Source organism: Cupressus sempervirens, chromosome 2 (genome assembly GCF_028749045.1).
Source record: "Cupressus sempervirens isolate cs-2001-9-10 chromosome 2, ASM2874904v1, whole genome shotgun sequence".
NCBI classification, from domain to species: domain Eukaryota; kingdom Viridiplantae; phylum Streptophyta; class Pinopsida; order Cupressales; family Cupressaceae; genus Cupressus; species Cupressus sempervirens.
In genome coordinates, this window is record NC_143119.1 from 483,055,477 (window position 1) to 483,074,743 (window position 19,267).

General features: G+C 34.8%; 1 protein-coding gene across 5 annotated transcripts in view; it reads left to right on the forward strand.

Moving 5' to 3' along the window:
• The window catches only part of LOC149573129 (DENN (AEX-3) domain-containing protein), a 325,899-nt gene that overhangs the window by 80,106 nt on the left and 226,526 nt on the right, over positions 1-19,267 (forward strand). For all 5 annotated transcript variants that reach the window (XR_016360042.1, XM_089814310.1, XM_089814312.1 and 2 more), the window contains one exon: positions 12,869-12,952. Coding sequence is in view for 4 of the 5 variants with exons in the window: in XM_089814310.1 (XP_089670436.1) it covers positions 12,869-12,952 (84 nt within the window). In the remaining variant the exon portion in view is untranslated. The remainder of the gene's footprint in view (positions 1-12,868; positions 12,953-19,267) is intronic.

Genomic DNA, 19,267 nt, shown 5'->3' on the forward strand with positions numbered 1-19,267 from the left:
CGGAGGGATTTTTCAGCTTACCCAAATTTTTATTACCCAGCTCTTATGAGATGGTCACAACCTACTTGTTCATTGGTGATTATACTTCTTGGTATATTCCAGCTATCAGTGATTTGCTTGCGTATGTTAGTAATGTTTTCACTGATTCTATTTGACCTTCAAGGGTCATTGATTTATTTGCGGATGAGTGGGGAGAACACACATTATCCTACGTTCCTCATGAGGTGTCTACATTTTTTATTTAGCAGTATCTTGAAGACAGTGTTAGCCTTCATGATGTTGGTGATTCATGAACCACTCTTTCCTTTATCCAGGATCATGCTGATTGGGTGATTGGGTATCCAGGTGTTAATAGTATCTTACATTTGGTGGATTATGTTGTGTTGTTACACAACCACAAGATTATGATTTGTGTGTTTTAGTCTTCTGACACATCAGAGTTCCAGAGATTAGGATTACTCCGTTTTCACCAGGGTGATATAGTAGTAGAGTTAGACTGGCCGGATCTATCATGGTCATCGGTACAGATATTACAGGAGTGGTATGGTGGTATAGTGGTGTAGATATTACAAGAGCTGATCAGTGGTATCTCAGATAGTGCGCGAGTTCTCACTTGATCTAGGGGGAGCATCCCTATGTATTGCCTTTTATCGGGGAGCTAGGAGGAGAGTTTGGTCATTATCATCTTGGGGTGGATATTGGTATATTGCCGAGCTCCTATCATCCCTTGACATTAGACTCGCAGGGTCACTCATGGAGTGAGGCATTCATTCTGACTGAGGGTTTTGGTACACAGGGTAGCAGCACATGGCAGTTGGTGTCCCTTAATGGTGAGCCTTGGGATCCTAGCATTCAGTTATTTGGCACATCGATTCCTATTGTACTGTTTCACCATTCCGAATTTGGGAAGATGCATGTCGGGTTGCATCGGCTGAGGAGTAGAATTTCATTCTTAAGGCGAGTATGGGATCTTGGTATTTATTTTCTGCAGGTATGAGCGGATTGCTTGAGGGCAAGCAATCTTTGAGAAGGGAGGCTTTGTAATGTCCCCTTTTTCTGGGATATTATAATTCTGTGTTACCGGCTCACTTCGCCTAGGTTTTGGGGGCGAAAAGGTTCTTTATGGGGTTCAGTTCAAGGTTTGGCCTAGACATTTGTAGTTTTAGACCCATTAGAGCAGTTTTGGCAAGTTGACTGGATGCTTACTATTTTAAGTAAGTAAACAAAGCATAGTATTTTCAGCACCTCAGTGTTGGTTTGGAAGCGTCTCACCGAGAGCTTTCTAACGAGCTATTGCACACACTTATCTAAGTTCATTTGGTCAGTTATTTTAATGCTTGATGATTATATGGTTTATTGACTAAGTAACTTTTAAAGTTCATTTAACTTGTCACTTTATTTAAAAAAAGGTACTATGTTCACTTAAGTGACTAAAGGACAAAAAGGTGTTTTATCCCACATTGCTTAAAAGAGCGTGCATCACATTGGGAAAAGTGATAAAAGAACAACAGGCTCCACATGGGATGTTATGAAGATTATAATATTTAAAACAAATATTAATCTGGGAGCTAGAAACAGTCACTGGTTATCTCTTCGAGGACGCAAACCCTTGAAGAAACTTTGGAGGTTGGATGCAAACCTAGTCTTCTTACATGTTTTATCTATATTGCCAATCTGACTATTATTTTTGTTTATAAGATTGGATTTTTTGGATTGTTGTGTTATTGTATTGCTGATGTATAATACAGTAACATTATTTGGCAACTATCTGTGTTAATTGCTGGTTTAAATATGTACTTCTGAATATTGGAGAAAATAAACACTTTTCTAGGTTTTTTTGTATGCATATCTGTTGGTTATGAATCGATTTACGTTCTAGAATTTATATCAATTATTGGCTTTCTGTTCAGTTTTAAATCTGCACTTTTATATCAAGGGTTTTTAGTAAATATCTGGAAAGGGATATTACAACCAATTAAACCACTATACACCAGCAACGACTTCAAACAATCTTTGGAAACTCAGAAACCCTTATACTTCAACAAGGGCTCACAATTCAGAACTCAGGAAAAGCCACAAAGGCAACAAAAGAAAATATATATTCAAGCGTGCTTTTCCCAATGAAATGAGCTCTCATTTATAATCTTTCGTTGGCCAAAGTTATCTAAAAAACTTCACTTCAAAATTTGTGGAAGTTTCCCAAAAGAACTCAACACTTGAAACTTTTCAACATACTTTTTAGAAATATCTTTTAATGTCATTATTTTAATAATATAAATGTCATTATAATAATGCAACTTGATAATTATTGAATAAATAAGAGCTAATGCAATTATTAACCTTATTTACTACAAATGATGACCAACTGCCAAAGCCACCCACTGCACTACCAAAAATAGCAACTGCCAAAAAGACTTACTAAAGACTTACTAAAAATAGTAAGTCCACAGTTGGGACTCCCAAAACACCCTGTCAGCTCACAAAGGTCGCTATGATGAGCTAACTCCATCAACTACATAGACTTGCCAAAATTGGGGACATTACATCATTAGTGTATATACATCTGGCCTAGTGGAGACAAATGGGTGAGAAGTATTTATGAAGAGTCAAGGAAATGTTGGCTATCATGCATGCATTAGCCAAGTTCAGACAACATATTGTTAGCAGTAAATTCATGGTAAGCACGGACCGCAACAGTCTAAAATACTTCCTTGATCAAATAGAGCTCAATGATAGACAACAAAAATTGGTGAGCAAGATCTAAGCTTATGACTTTGAAATTGAGTTCATTAAGGGCAAAAACAATACCGTTGCTGACATTGAGATCATTAAGGGCAAAAACAATACCGTTGCTGATGCACTTTCCAGGAAACCCTCAATTGCCACCCTATGTTCATTGAATACTCCAAAGTTCACCAGATTGGAAGGCTCAACCTTTAGTTGAGTACTCCAAAGATCAGAATGCATGTGAAGTCATGGATGGATTAGTTTCAGATGATAGGTACAATGTAGTAGATGATGTCATGTATTACAAAGGTAGAGTCTTCCTTGTTCTTGGTTCTCAGTTGAAGAAACAGATTTTGCAGGCCTACCATGATACTCCTTCAGCAGGGCACCCAAGGTATAGTAAGACTTACAGGGCAGTTCGGGAGAGATTCTCTTGTAAGGGTCTCAAGGATGACGTTCTACGTCATGTTCAGGAGTGTATGACATGCCAGCAGAATAAGTTTGAGCATACTCACCTTGCTGGTTTATTGCAGCCGTTACCCATACCAGAATAGAAGTGGACAGGAATCTCCATGGATTTCATTATAGGTCTCCCTTGAGTACAAGGAAAAGACTGCATATACGTGGTAGTTGACAGGTCGACTAAATATGCCCATTTCTTTCCTATTGTAGTTGACTTCATAGCATCTCAGGTAGCAAAGTTATTTTTTAGAGAGGTGTTTAGGCTACATGGTCTTCCCAAGACCATAGTGAGTGATAGGGATAGCAGGTTTATGAGTTCTTTTTGGCAAGAAATTTTCAAGCTCACAGGTACGAAATTAACACCTAGTACCAGCTACCACCCACAGACAGATGGGCAGATTGAGATTGTTAATAAATGGGTTGAAGGATATCTACGTAGTTATGTGTTAGGGCAGCAGAGGACATGGGTGCGTTGGTTGCACTTGGGCAAGTATTGTTATAATACTATGTACCATATGTTGATTGCTTTGACTCCATTTAGAAGCTCCATAGATTTCATTATAGGTCTCCCTTGAGTACAAGGAAAAGACTGCATATACGTGGTAGTTGACAGGTTGACTAAATATGCCCACTTCTTTCCTATTGTAGTTGACTTCACAACATCTCAGGTAGCAAAGTTATTTTTCAAAGAGGTGTTTAGGCTACATGGTCTTCCCAAGACCATAGTGAGTGATAGGGATAGCAAGTTCATGAGTTCTTTTTGGCAAGAACTTTTTAGGCCCATAGGTACAAAATTAACACTTAGTACCAGTTATCACCCATAGATAGATGGGCAGATCGAGATTGTTAATAAATGGGTTGAAAGGTATTTACGCAGTTATGTGTCAGAGTAGCAGAGGACATGGGTGCGTTGGTTGCACTTGGGCAAGTATTGTTATAATACTACGTACCATATGTCGATTGTTATGACTCCATGTAGAGCCCTCTATGGTTATGATGCTCTGTCTTTTGTTGATTTGGCGGTTAGTGACAACAGGGTTCCTTTGGCACAGGATTGGGTGCAGGAGAACCAGGACATCATGAGATCTCTTAAAGAGAATCTTCAGCAGGCATAGAATCAACAGAAAGTCTACATTGATAGACACAGGATTGAGAGGATATTTGAGGTGGGGGATTTGGTTTACTTATGATTGCACCCTTATCGACAGAGCACCCTTAAAAGGGGTGGAGCTGAGAAGCTCAAGCCTCATTTTTATGGACCATACAGGTTTATCAAGCATGTTGGAATGGAGAGGTTTTGTTTGAGATTGAGTTACCATCTGGGAGTAGGATTCATAATGTGTTCCACGTGTTATGTCTGAAAAAGGCATTAGGACAACATATTATACCATCTCTAGATATACCTCCATTGGATGAGGAAGGTAAGCTGACATTGGTTCTTGAGGAGATCTTGGAAGAGAGGGAACGCCAACTGAGAAGCAGGGTGATTCAAGAGTATTTGATTCGCTAGAGAGGTCTCCCTCTAGAGGACGCTACTTGGGAGGGTGATAGTATTTTACAGCATCCAACTTTGCAATTGCTTATGGGCAAGCATCTCTGAGAGGGGAGGATTGTCATGTCCCCTCTTTAGCTCTGTCTAGCACTGACATGAGAGTTAGCATATTATGGAGTCTCGTAGGTTGGCAGTGGTGATCAGGGACTCAGTTAGGGTTTTCAGTGTGCGGATTTGGTATTTCAAGCAGTAGTAGATCAGTTGAGAGCAATTCCTTTATTTTAGGAGGATATTCCTACCTTTTAGGAGGTTCTGATGTTTTCTAGAGTTGAGGTTTTATGAGATCACCCCGGATCTCAATCTCAAGAGATTTGGGTGTGTTCCCTACTTTTTAGGAGTATCCCTAGATTTGAGGGTGAGATTGGCAGTTGGCCTAGGTTGTCTGGCATTAGTCATAGACTCAGTTTCATGTTTTGAAGGTGTTTGGGTTGTTCGTTGGTTACTTGGGAAATATATTAATATATTTAAATATTCTCCTAAGTTAGCATTTTAATAATTTAAATAAGGCTAAGTGTTTAGCCATTTTGGAGTAATGAGGAGTTTTTTGACTCCATTTGGATAGATTCGCCTGTGTGATAGCTCGTTGGAAAGAGCTCAGTCTCTACTATTTGATTATCACTTGCTGGGACTTATTTGATGCTTGGAGCTATTTGTCATTAATAAAGTAATGATTTCTTTCTATTTGGATGCCTTTATTAGGGAAATAATGTTATATAAAAAAGTTCAAATGAAATCCACTTTAGGGTTCTTTTAGGGTTTGATTTGCGTTGGAGAGGGGATCTAAGGAGATGGTAACCTAAAGGTGAGTATCTTTGTACTTTTGTCAACCTATTTTGGACGTCATTAGTCTGGAAGAGCATTCCTCACCTAGGACGCAAACCCTAGTGCTGAGAGAAAATTTATTGGGATGTAGACCTCAACAAGATCAGATTCAAAGGTTCTTATGCATACAGTTTGATCAAGGCAGGGGATCGATTTCTAGTATTGCAATCACACTTTACAGGTAGTGGATTTTTAGAAAAAGCAGCCACTTTGGTTCAGCCTGACATTTCTTTATAGCAGCTCACGTCAGGAATTTTTAAGTGTTTATTTGCAGTAGTTTGGAGTTGTTTTATTGTAGCAGCTTGAGCTTTATCATTTGAACTTGTTTGGCTGTAGTTGGTTCCCATCTCCACTTGGCGTCAACCTTGTTTGAAGTACATGTTTATTGGTACTATTTTGAAATAAATCAGACTCTGTTGGTACGATTTTAGAATCATTTCCAGATTAGTATGTATTGCTGCATATGATTTCTATCACTTCTATTTTATCAATTAGTGTTATTTATTCATTGTAAGACCTATATTCTGAAAATAGAAAAAAGAAACAACATTCTTTTGCAACTTCTATCTAGCTCTATAAGATCAAAGAAAAATCTTTAGGAAAATATAATTTATATAATTAAACATTATAGCAGCAGCAGAGCAAATATCCATTGCGGATATTTCATGTGGGAGTCCACAAAAGCAGAATTAATCTCAAGAATTGGAAATAAGAAACTCATCGAATGCAAGGGAACAGTGATGGAGGAGACACAAGAATAACAATCAATGGATACATCATCGGATATATAATCGAGAGAATCTCATTAAAAGAACAATATTACCTTGGCAACAAATAAAGGATTGAAATCAGATTCTTAAGCATGAACGTTTACATTGAAAATAATAGAAGTGATAATGCATTGGGAACATATCCAAATTATACATTTGGCAATTACTGAAGATATTGTTTAGACTATCAAATCATTCTATATACAATCTCAAGCAATCAATTAATCATTGTCACTTAACAAAATAGTCAGAAGCTATATTATTCAAATATATTAGTATCAAACAAAGAAGTTGAACAAGAAGAGATGTCTCAAGATGGAACCATAAGAATTTGGTCCAATTCTTAGAAGAGCACATACAAACTCAAGTAACGAATCAGCTAGTACTGAGTTATTAAGCTTGTAAATCATTTGTAAGAACATTGTCCTTAAATATCCAACATAGTTGGTTAGGGGACAATACAACCTATGGAAGCATCGACCGATAAGAAACATTTAAATTAAGTTACATATAATAAAAGCAATAAAAACTCAAAATGGGCAAATATGTTCATTAGGAAAAATGAAAAAAAAATTAGCAGAAGAGCATAGATGCTTCTGGACTGGTGGGAAGAGGATGTCAATTACATGACAATAAGAAAATGTAAAAGATTGGGAACAACTATTGAACATAGACTGTCTGTCTCATTGTCACTAGGAATCCATCTTCATCCTTGCAGACAATGCCTCTGTCTTCCTCTGTTGTGGCTTACTAGATCCCAGTTTCTTGTTCACCATCCAGTAAACATACTATAAAATCTGGATGCTGTAGGCCCACAATTATGTTTGAACGGTGTGTAGGGACACTGACAAATATAGAGGAGTGCCTGTGGTGGTATGATTTTCTGTCCTACGCTACTTGGGAGGGCGAGAGTATTTTACAGCATCCAACTTTGTAGTTGCTTGTGGGCAAGCATCTTTGAGAGGGGAGGACTGTCATGTCCCCTCTTTAGCTCTGTCTAGCACTGACATGAGAGTTAGCATATTATGGAGTCTTGTAGGTTGGCAATGGTGATCATGGACTCAGTCAGGGTTTTCAGTGTGCGGATTTGGTATTTCAAGCAGTAGTAGATCAGTTGAGAGCAGTTCCTTGATTTTAGGGGGAGATTCCTACCTTTTAGGAGGTTGTGACGTTTTCTAGAGTTGAGGTTTTATGAGATCACCCCTGATCTCAATTTCATGAGATTTGGGTGCGTTCCCTACTTTTTAGGAGTATCCCTAGATTTGTGGGTGAGATTGGCAGTTGGCCTAGGTTGTCTAGCATCAGTCATAGACTCAGTTTCTTGTTTTGAAGGTGTTTGGGTTGTTCGTTGGCTATTTGGGAAATATATTAATATATTTAAATATTCTCTCAAGTTAGCAATTTAATAATTTAAATAATGCTAAGTGTTTAGCCATTTTGGAGTAATAAGGAGTTTTTTGACTCCCTTTGGATAGATTTGCTTGTGTGATAGCTCGTTGGAAAGAGCTCAGTCTCTACTATTTGATTATCACTTGCTGGGACTTATTTGATGCTTGGAGCTATTTGTCATTAATAAAGTAATGATTTCTTTCTATTTGGATGCCTTTATTAGGGAAATAATGTTATATAAAAAAGTTCAAATGAAATCCACTTTAGGGTTCTTTTAGGGTTCGATTTGCATTGGAGAGGGGATATAAGGAGATGGTAACCTAAAGGTGAGTATCTTTATCATTTTGTCAACCTATTTTGGACGTCATTGCTCTGGAAGAGCATTCCTCACCTAGGACACAAACCCTAGTGCTGAGAGCAAATTTGTTGGGACGTAGACCTCAACAAGATAAGATTCTAAGGTTCATATGCATACAGTTTGATCAAGGCAGGGGATCAATTTCTAATATTGCAATCACACTTTGCAGGCAGTGGATTTTTAGAAAAGGCAGTCACTTCGGTTCAGCCTGGCATTTCTTTATAGCAGCTCACATTAGGAATTTTGAAGTGTTTATTTGCAGTCATTTGGAGTTGTTTTATTGCAGCGGCTTGGGCTTTATCATTTGAACTTGTTTGGCTGTAGCTGGTTCCCATCTTCACTTGGCGTCAACCTTGTTTGAAGTACATATGTATTGGTACTATTCTGAAATAAATCAGACTTTGCTGGTACGGTTTTAGAATCATTTCCAGATTAGTATGTATTGCTGCATATGATTTCTATCACTTCTATTTTATCAATTAGTATTATTTATTCATTGTAAGACCTATATTCTAAAAATAGAAAAAAGAAACAACATTCTTTTGCAACTTCTATATAGCTCTATAAGATCAAAGAAAAATCTTTAGGAAAATATAATTTATATAATTAAACATTATAGCAGCAGCAGAGCAAATATCCATTGCGGATATTTCATGTGGCAGTCCACAAAAGCAGAATTAATCTCAGGAATTGGAAATAAGAAACTCATTGAATGCAAGGGAACAGTGATGGAGGAGACACAAGAATAACAATCAATGGATACATCATCGGATATATAATCGAGAGAATCTCATTAAAAGAACAATATTACCTTGGCAACAAATAAAGGATCGAAATCAGATACTTAAGCATGAACAGTTACATTGAAAATAATAGAAATGATAATGCACTGGGAACATATCCAAATTATACATTTGGCGATTATTGAAGATATTGTTCAAACTATCAAATCATTCTATATACAATCTCAAGCAATCAATTAATCATTGTCACTTAACAAAATAGTCATAAGCTATATTATTCAAGTATATTAGTATCAAACAAAGAAGTTGAACAAGAAGAGATGTCTCAAGATGGAACCATAAGAATTTGGTCTAATTCTTAGAAGAGCACATACAAACTCAAGTAATGAATCATCTAGTACTGAGTTATTAAGCTTGTAAATCATTTGTAAGAACATTGTCCTTAAATATCCAACATAGTTGGTTAGGGGACAATACAACCTATGGAAGCATTGACTGATAAGAAACATTTAAATTAGGTTACGTATAATAAAAGCAATAAAAACTCAATGGGCAAATTGTAATGTCCCCTCTCAAAATAATCTTGGAGTTTAGGGACCAATAAATTAAATTCTTTACCCTTTTATGAATTGCGTCCTTGATTCCGATGTAATCTCATATGTTGCTAATGCAAAATGATATCTCAAGTTAATATTAACAATGTGATTTAGTATCACTGACTTAGACAATTTGATATAAGATGATTGTTGATGCCAAATTGAAAGGAGGGATCTTATATATAGTAATATTTGTGAATCTCCAACTAAATCCCTTAACAAAACCTTTATGTAATTCCTAATATGGAATGCCTCAAAAAATATATGTTTATCCACTTAGGGAAAAAATATTCTATCAGGCATTCAACAAGTAGGTTGTTATTATAGCAAGTGAATCCAATATATTTCAGGTATCTATGTTTGCATCCCGAGTCGAACGCTACTATTTGGTAAAGGGAAAATCCCGCAGAATAATGGCAATCGATACTTTCATCATTTTCAGATTATATTTCTATTGTCCCAGCTAGGCTTTAATACTTGTTTCTAATTTATATCCAGTCTATTATTTCCCGATGTGTGGTATTGACTTGAATCTCTGTCCTTATCTTGCTATGATCTGGTATATCTGTGGCCTATACTGGTAGCTGATTGTGACTGATCTGTGTTATTTTCCTGATGGTCGCTCTTGTACCCTCTATTGATACTTCTTCTCACTATTATATGCTCTTCAAGGCTGAACGATAACATCCTTTGAAAGTCAAAAGTCACACCTCAACTAATTGAATAGCCACTTCCGTAAGTAATTTGTATCTCTCCATGGTAATTTATTTGTTTAATCACAATTGTGTCCCTTGGGGTCTGATCACAATTGACCGGTTCATAACAATGAATTTGTCTCTTTATTGCATCGATTGAAATGGGCTTAGTTAATCTAGTGATCACATCGTATGGTAATGAAAAGCATTCAACGTTGTATTATTTTATTTATTTGCTTAATACTCCCGTTCCTGATTCTGTGGACTTCTACGTGGGCAATATCTGATTATTGTGGCTGCCTGTCATACCTGAAAATATATTACTTGTGGATGGAAAAACTATATACGTTAGTTATGTGATATATACTACGGTAATTTCAGGTTTGCCTTTTAATGGTAATTTTTATTATTATCTTATTCCGGTATAAGCATTGAACTATCTGATAATATTATCTTGGTTAAATGCTAATATTGTCTTAGCAACATAAATAGTTAAAATATATTTTATTTATTTATTAATCTATTTTATCACCTATAAATTAGCATTAGTTCTTAACTATTATTATTTATTATGATTTCTTGATATGACAATATTTATAATTATTCAATCTTGTATTGAATACTATTAATCATATATTATTATTTTCTTATTATATTTATCAATTATAATTATAAATTAGATTATAGTTTATTCTGTTGTTAGTTTATTTTATTATCTTATTTCAATTATTTAATTTATTGTTATAATGATTATTCATTAATTATAAGATGCTAAAAATGTTTATTTATAAGATTATCTTATAATTGTCAAATAATAATTTATTATTTATATCATTAGTTTATTAATAATTATTACTTGTTTATTTCAATATATTATATTATTTTAATTATCATTATTGTAATAATTCAATCGCTATAGTTACAATTATAATTATTACTATTAATAATATATTATTATTTTATTTATTATGTTTAAAAATCATATCTATAATTTTATATCAATTTAATTTTTATCTCTTTGACTTCTTATATTATTGAATTTTACTGGAAAATAGGGGACATGACACAAATATGTTCATTAGGAAAAATGAAAAAAAATTTAGCAGAAGAGCATAGATGCTTCTGGACTGGTGGGAAGAGGATGTCAATTACGTGACAATAAGAAAATGTAAAAGATTGGGAACAGCTATTGAACATAGACTGTCTGTCTCATTGTCACTTGGAATCCATCTTCATCCTTGCAGACAATGCCTCTGTCTTCCTCTATTGTGGCTTACCAGATCTCAGTTTCTTGTTCACCATCCAGTAAACATACTATAAAATCTGGATGCCACAGGCCCACAATTATGTCTGAACGGTGTGTAGGGACACTGACTACTATAAAGGAGTGCCTGTGGTGGTATGATTTTCTGTTCTTGTACTTGTTTATATGCTTTTATTAAGAATAAAAACACAAAAATCAATTGGCTGTTTTGAAAGGTAAGTAGACGTCCATTTTTATCATGGCTAGTCGTATATGACTATGCACAGATGGTTGTGTACAATTGATATATATGTTGTGATCAAATCTGTGCATTTCCATGATGAGTATTGACTTTGAGAGACCTTTCTCTCTGGAATATAAAGGTTGATTAATAGATGAAAACATTTTAGATTACATCTCTAGATAGTGAAATAATTCTTATTTTCTATGTTTATGTTATATTGTGTGCCAATAGATACTCCGTGACATAAAGTTGTTTTTGTCTTCTATAGGTGCTAGAAATATTTCTCATTCTCTATTGATCATCTACCTGTGTAAGGATCTGCAATACTACATATTGCGTCCGAGCTCATATTGAGAATTCCACAAAGGTTCTGTTAATTCTGAGAGGGTACAAGTCACACTATTGTGGTACCATCAACACTTGGTCACTGATTTATTTAATATATAGAGTTCTGAGTTGGTAACTCAGAAGGATCAAAGCACTTGAGTGAGGCTAAGAAATATGAGATTACTGAAGTTCAGAAATTTTAGATAAGTAGCAACTGTAGGATCATATAGAGACTCACGCTGCATGCACTTTAGGAAGAATAAAGTATCATACTTGAATGAAATGCCACAAAATTTTGATTTGTATGGAAAACAACAAAAATTAAGTAAACTGAACAGCTATTTTTTTAATGTTTTCTGTATGCTCACAAATCTTAGAATAAATAATATATTAAGAGATGATAAATGTCTTTTCTTCTTTCATGCTTCTTGCAGTTAATAATTGATATGGAACATAGCCTGGTCTGTGAAATGTTATCTTCAATGTGAAGTAATAACAAAATGTCCTTGAAAAAAATCTGCCTTTTCAATAGCCAATGTATTTTTCTGTGGGATTTGTTATGGTAAATGAAAGGTAACACACACTCATCAAAAAATTATATTTACAAACGATAACTATTGGATTGCTTGTCACGAGTTTCTCTTTAAATGCAGTAGACCATGCTTAAGTTTTCTCTTGCTTGATGGTGTCTGTATTTGTTGATATTTCATTATCATTAATTTTATTTTTTTGTCTGTTAAAAGTATTGTAATACGGTTTTAAGGTTGATTGGTTATTTGATGGTTGAACACAGCCAGATCAGCTGCAATTGTGTTTTTGTTTATCTATAAACATGTTTTCCTTTTTGGTGTGAGATTTTGGCCTAAGTTCATTTTGATTAAAGTTTTAAGCTCATTACAGTGTCCATCCATTTTTTGAGAACAACTGTTACCTTTTGTAGGTTCTGTTTGCATATCCTCCAAAGAAGCGATTGCCATTGAAGTATAAGGATCTCCTTTCATTTTGCTTTCCAAGTGGGCTGGAAGTAGGTACCTGTGATATTTTAAATTTAATTTTATGAATCATATTGTGAATGATAGGCTTGTTATTGTTTATTCAAAGGAATAGCACCTGTGCATTATACTTTACATGTGAGATGAATTTAAGAAAATGGATCATTGCAAGGATTGATTTGTTTGAAATAAATCCAGCTTTTGGTTGCGCAATGAAAATATTTAGATTGAAATACCTGCAAACAGATTAATTTATTCCATTTCTGCGCGAACACTGTCCAATATATGAGTACCAGATAACCTGGAAGAACAACCCTTACAGAGGAATCTGAAACTAATTTGGTGCTCCTAAGTGGAGCCTTACAGTTATGGTTAAATTATGTGGAAAGCTTGATCTATGAGTGGATTAAGCATATCTCTTGAGGTTCCAGCAATCTGCTAACTTCATTGAGGATTAGGTGTCAAGCCTCATCTCAGAAAAATCTAGAGATTTCAGGTCAACTTAGAAAAAGCTTCATGATGAACTTGTTGGTTCCCAAAACCACAGATTGGAAATCCAAGAACTTTGCCAGTTCTCCAATAGGATTACCCAATCAATTTTGGCCAACGAACAGGAACAACCTTGATTCCCCCGCACTTTAGGCTTTGCTACACCTAGGCGGGTATACCTTCACCTTAAACCCTGATTTCTTGGTTTAAAGCTTTTATATAGAGAATTTAGACTTCGTGAGTTCTTAGGCTGGCAAGGTCCTCAAACTCGATCAAATAAAGTATTAAGTGTGCTTGAAATGATTGAATGTTTTGCATAATGTTTATCAATAATTAATTCGGTGGTTGCAAGAAGAAAAAAATAGATTTCTGACTTCAATTATAAATCTAATAATTGTACTTCAATGATTGAAAAGACAAGTGCCTTTACTTATTCAAGCAACAGATTCAACCACAATGAAGACTATTATGTACAACTTTATGAGACAATATTTGTTTAAAATATCATCAATTACTTATGAGCTCTGCAAAAGACAAATCTTATATGCAATTCAATGTTAGTCTAAAAGGGTCTTATCTTCTTCTGCGGAAGTCCAATTATAGAGAGACAAGGAAACACCTATGTATTTCACAATGTCTTTGATTGTCGAACAAAGAATGCAGAAAAGTCCAATGCAAAAAGCCTTGTAAGAATAATTCAATAATCTTCTTACTGATCCTAAAGGAAGGATCTTAATCATAATTTTAATCTCTTTGCCTTGAAATAAACATAAAGAAAAGGGCTTTTTATTTATTATTGAAATATAATATATAAATTCATATTAAAATCATGCTTTAATATTTTGCATTCCTCCTTACAAGTAAAAATATCTCCTTTTTTGTTTCTCTTCCGAATGTGTCTTCTTTTTTTAAATATCATTTACCTCTTTTTATTTCAAACAAATAGAGAGTCTGTAATTTTTCAACTATGGATGTGCCTACTTTTAAAAATAATATTTGATCCTTAATTAATCGCACCTTCCTTTTCATAAGTTTATTCGAATGTTTGTGAAAGTGATTCAATATGTCATATCAGATTAGACCGACTACCACACATCATTCCAAACCTCTGAAATATCTGCTGGAAAAGCTTCTTGTGAATTTCCTTAATCACCAACAGCCAATCTGAAATTGGTTGTTCGAAAATCCAGTGGATGAGAGACCATATTTGGAGGGCCAAATATTTCTTCCTCATCATCGCGTAGCATGTATAGTCTGTGGGTGCCCGATTGTGACCCAACCACACCTTGCACACACAGCTCGTATTTAAGTGCGTGGGATAGGAACTTCATGAAGTAACACCACAACTGTCAGTTTCTTATTTGCATATCACTACTAGCGGCAAACACACTTATTCCACATTCTCAGAAATCAACACCTTAAGCATACAATCATCTCTACAAATCCCCATGATTTCACAAACATGTTTCCTCGATCAAGGCTTTAATGCTACTATCGGCTAGTGGTAGAAAGTGCGGAGTGCAACTTTATTCCATTGCAGTATTAAGGCATCATCGTCTTGGTATTGAAGATCCTTGCTATTTTTCCCACTGATATAGTCTAGAACTTTATGAATCCATCAAGTGAGCATGGAACAAGGCTTTTTCCATCAGGGAAGAAACAAGCACATTCTAGGTGGCTTTTCTTGCCAAACTTTATAGTATGTCCCAGTGTTGGATATATTTCTTCCTTATTGGCCTTCACTATAGTCCTTCTCATTGAAAAAATTGTGCATCTGGGGGGAGTGATCCTTGATGTTGCTTCCGCTCCATAACTTGACCATTTAAAGCCATGAGTCTAGAAGGTGGAACGATAGTTACTTTTATTGCCAAACCTTGTAATATTTGTTCCCATTGTTTCTCCTTTAATGACTTCCGGTGAGCCTTACGAGGATCAAAATATAATATCCAAACTAAAAAGGTGCTCCAACTGTAGATACCATTTGTTTATACAGAGCTTCAAATTCTGTTTGGAAGCATAAGTTGTAGAGCTTGTGACAATATTGGATCCTATCCTCTGCTGTCAATATTTTCCATAAACTTATGAAGACTATCCACAACATTGATTGAAAATTGGCACTCATTTTGCACAATCTGGAAAGTTTGTTGCAAGGAATTTTTCTTGTAATACTGTAGCAAAATTTATTCTATGGATGCCTGGTACCTGGCTTATTGTTTGAAGATTCAACTGTTGTACAGCCAACAATGGTACATGTAGGGAAAGCAAAAGCTCTGCAACAAATTCTAGGTCATACTGATTGTATATTGTGTTTGTAACTCCAAAAGTACATATTAGGGTGGATACAGAATGGTCAACAGCATACACCTTTGTAATGTCTGCAATATCTCTAAAACTGATTGCTTATCCAACCACTGTACTAGCCCTCCCAAGAATTGCAATGCATTCACTCCTACTGCAACAACTGTAGTTTTGGGTGCCAAACCATGAGTACATCTTCTGTCACTTTCAAAGTCCTCACATTCCATGCGGTTATTTGCTGTGAGGCTTGGACTACTAGATTGCTCCAATTCCAGTTTCAGATCTGTTGTACACTCTTCCTGTAGTGTCGTGAATTTTCAATGTAATTACTTCTTTAATATTCTCTAGGCCATTCTTCATTATTCGTGGTCATCTTCACTGATATATAAACGAAACTATCCTAATTATTTGTTTCTTTATTGATGATTTCTTTCTATACACCTCATGTATTTGACTTTGACATCACTGATTATATTTCCATCATGAATCTCGAGCATTATTTCTCAAATGGAGGCCCTAAGATTTCGCAAATAACTTGGGCTCCATTAGTGGCTCTTGTTGTGGACATATGCTCCCTGTGAGCATAACAAGATGTTAGTTATCTCTGGAGAAGCAGAGCAAATATGTCCACTCAGTCTGATGTACAGTGAAATTGGGTGGCCCTAGGGCACCCAAAAGTGAATCTCGATCCTTTCCTTTATCGAACACCCGATTCTGATCAAGTAATAACTCACTCCTGATTGTAGTATTCTTTCCCTTCATCAATTTCTTAGTATTATAATTTTCCCTTTTCTTATCAACAAGATTATTTGAAAAGAAGTAAATTTCATAATCCTTTAATCCCAACATCTGATCCATTGCTGTATTAGATGCGTCATCGTTATGGACAATGCTTGTTTGTTCCACTCCATCAATGCAAATTTCTGTGTCTGACTTATGTTTAGCCTTTGAGAGATCAGCAAGTGCATTATGGCCCTTGCTGAATGGAGGATCCCTATGGTCATGTATGTGCTTAATCATACAAGCATTAGAATAGGTCTTCTTTGCTTGTTTGTCTTCTTGCACACAATCTGCTCCATCTCCATTTTCCTGATATTGTTTCTCCTCACAAAAAGTTTTTGAAGATAACTCACGTTCATAAGTTATTACTTCACTTTTATCAAGAATCAGATCAGATATGACACTTGGAAAATTTTAAGAACCATCCTTATATGATTTCATTTCATCTTCACATGTTTGATGTACTTCCAGCTCATAGAATGAATTGAAAGATGTCTCACTTTTTGAATGCATATCATGAGTTTCGTCAACTTCAAAATTCCATAATGAGATTTGTGCGACAACAAATATTTAAATTAAGTTGTCATTAAATTTGATATTATTTGACAACATCAAACTTAATTGTTAGATTGATTTCTAGTATCAAACTCCATTTCAAAATCTTGCTGTACCAGCGAACCAGTTCCTCGAACTTGTATCCAAACGCAAACCCAATCCCAAACTGGCAACTTTGATTCAAATAGAATTTTCATCTTTCTAAAAAAATAATAATTTTTTAAAAATAAGCAGATGAATGGATTTTCAGCCACTTGAAAACAGATAACTTTTACATGTTAATTTTTTTTTGATCATTTAAATTTTTGATAATTTCATAATTTTGAATTTCGTAATAATATTCATGATTCCTTTCTTTAATTTTTTTTTCCATGTACTCCCTACTGTTAAATAGATGATGTATGAAGATCTTGAATTAACTCGAACATATAAAGATAGATAGATGATGCATTTAAGGTACCATAGATATTTTAATTACATCCATCTTGAAAACTAATATCTCTTTGCGTCTTTTAGATAAATGTGATTACTAGTTATGTATTAGATTCACAATCATTTCTAATGGGCTATCTAAGCTGGTGATCATCTGTACAACTGTGAATATTTTGAACTTGCACTCATTCTTAGAAATCAGATTGACCTATCTCTTTGGAGGGGACAAGCAACCTTCTTGTTACTCTTGATGCAGATGACATCTAGCTGGCTATGGGTTTGCATAACCAGCAATACATAGTATTATCACATTTGTTTTCCATCACTTGATTTCACTTGCTACGATTTAGTGGAAGGTTATCCTTTCTTGATCTTAAGGCTGCACAGAAGCTTGAGAGAAAAGTCTTCGCTTTGCTAGATTGCTAGGGTAGTTGTGAAAGTTTTGAGCTTTTAGTAAAGGAGAAGTGCTCTTCTGCAATGTCCCCATTTTTAGCAGGTTGTTGTAGTTGGCTTGGTTAGTTCATCATTGTGACCCTCATGAGATGACAGTGAGATTTGAGGGTCTCAGTTGTGGGCTTATAGGCTTTCCAACAACCTATGGTGAGTATTGGCTCAATTTTGAGAAACTTACTATTTATAGTAAGTCAATAGTTGGTTCCGATGAGCTCACTTGAGTTAGAGGAGTTGGGTGATGCTCTTAGGTGTTGATTTTCTAGGATTGTTTATGCAAATGTAGTAACATTTTCAATTTTATTGATGTGTTCCAATTGCAGATTTTCTTATATAAATATGAGAAAGAGGAGACATGTCTCATGAAGAGACATGTCTCTATAGTTAATCATCATTGGTTAGTATATTTAATATAACTAACCATATATATATATATATATATGGTTAGTATATTTAATATAACTAACCATATATATATATATGTATATATATTATTATATATATAATAAAATGTGTAATATATATATTATATATATAATAATATGTATGTATAAAGAATATATATCTAATGATGATTTACCATTTATAATGAATCTCATGATCATATCAATCTGATGGAACTACAGTTTAACACTCCCTCTTAGTTAGGAAGGATTGATATAGAACATACTATGTTCTTGAGTATAAGGAGATATCATCTCACTATGATATCCCTAGAATGGCATATCAATATGAATTCATTAACACACATATGTAAATTAAGATATTGAATTTACTTCAATACACTGAGGCTAGAATCCTCAACACTCCTTTAGCAAAGGAAATTGAAACAAGTTTAACTTACACAATAAGGTGTAGTCATTATGTTTTAAAATAAGAGAGAGAAAGAAGAAATAAAACATAATGGATTTTCATGGTGTCCGGCTATCACCCAAAAGACCCATGAAGATTGTTAATGTGTTCGGCAAAATCTGGCCCAAAGAACAAAGATAATCCGAACTTTCAAAACAATGGGTTTTCATGGTGTCCGGCTATTGCCCAGAAGACCCATGAAGGTTATCAATGTGTCCGGCAAAATCTGGCCCAAAGAACAAAGATAACACCAAATTCAACCATTGTTTGAAGACAGATCAACTAAAATAAAGTCGTCACTTTATAATAGGATCAAAACACAAAAAAGGTCGTCACCTTTCACAAGAAAAGTTGTCACTTTTCACAATACAAGCTTGCAAGAAGAATTTTTTTTATTTATATTCATGAATATATAGTTTAATAAATGCATTTACAACAAGGTCATATCAATTTTACCTCTGAAGTACACAATTCCAACTTTGCAAGAGGCT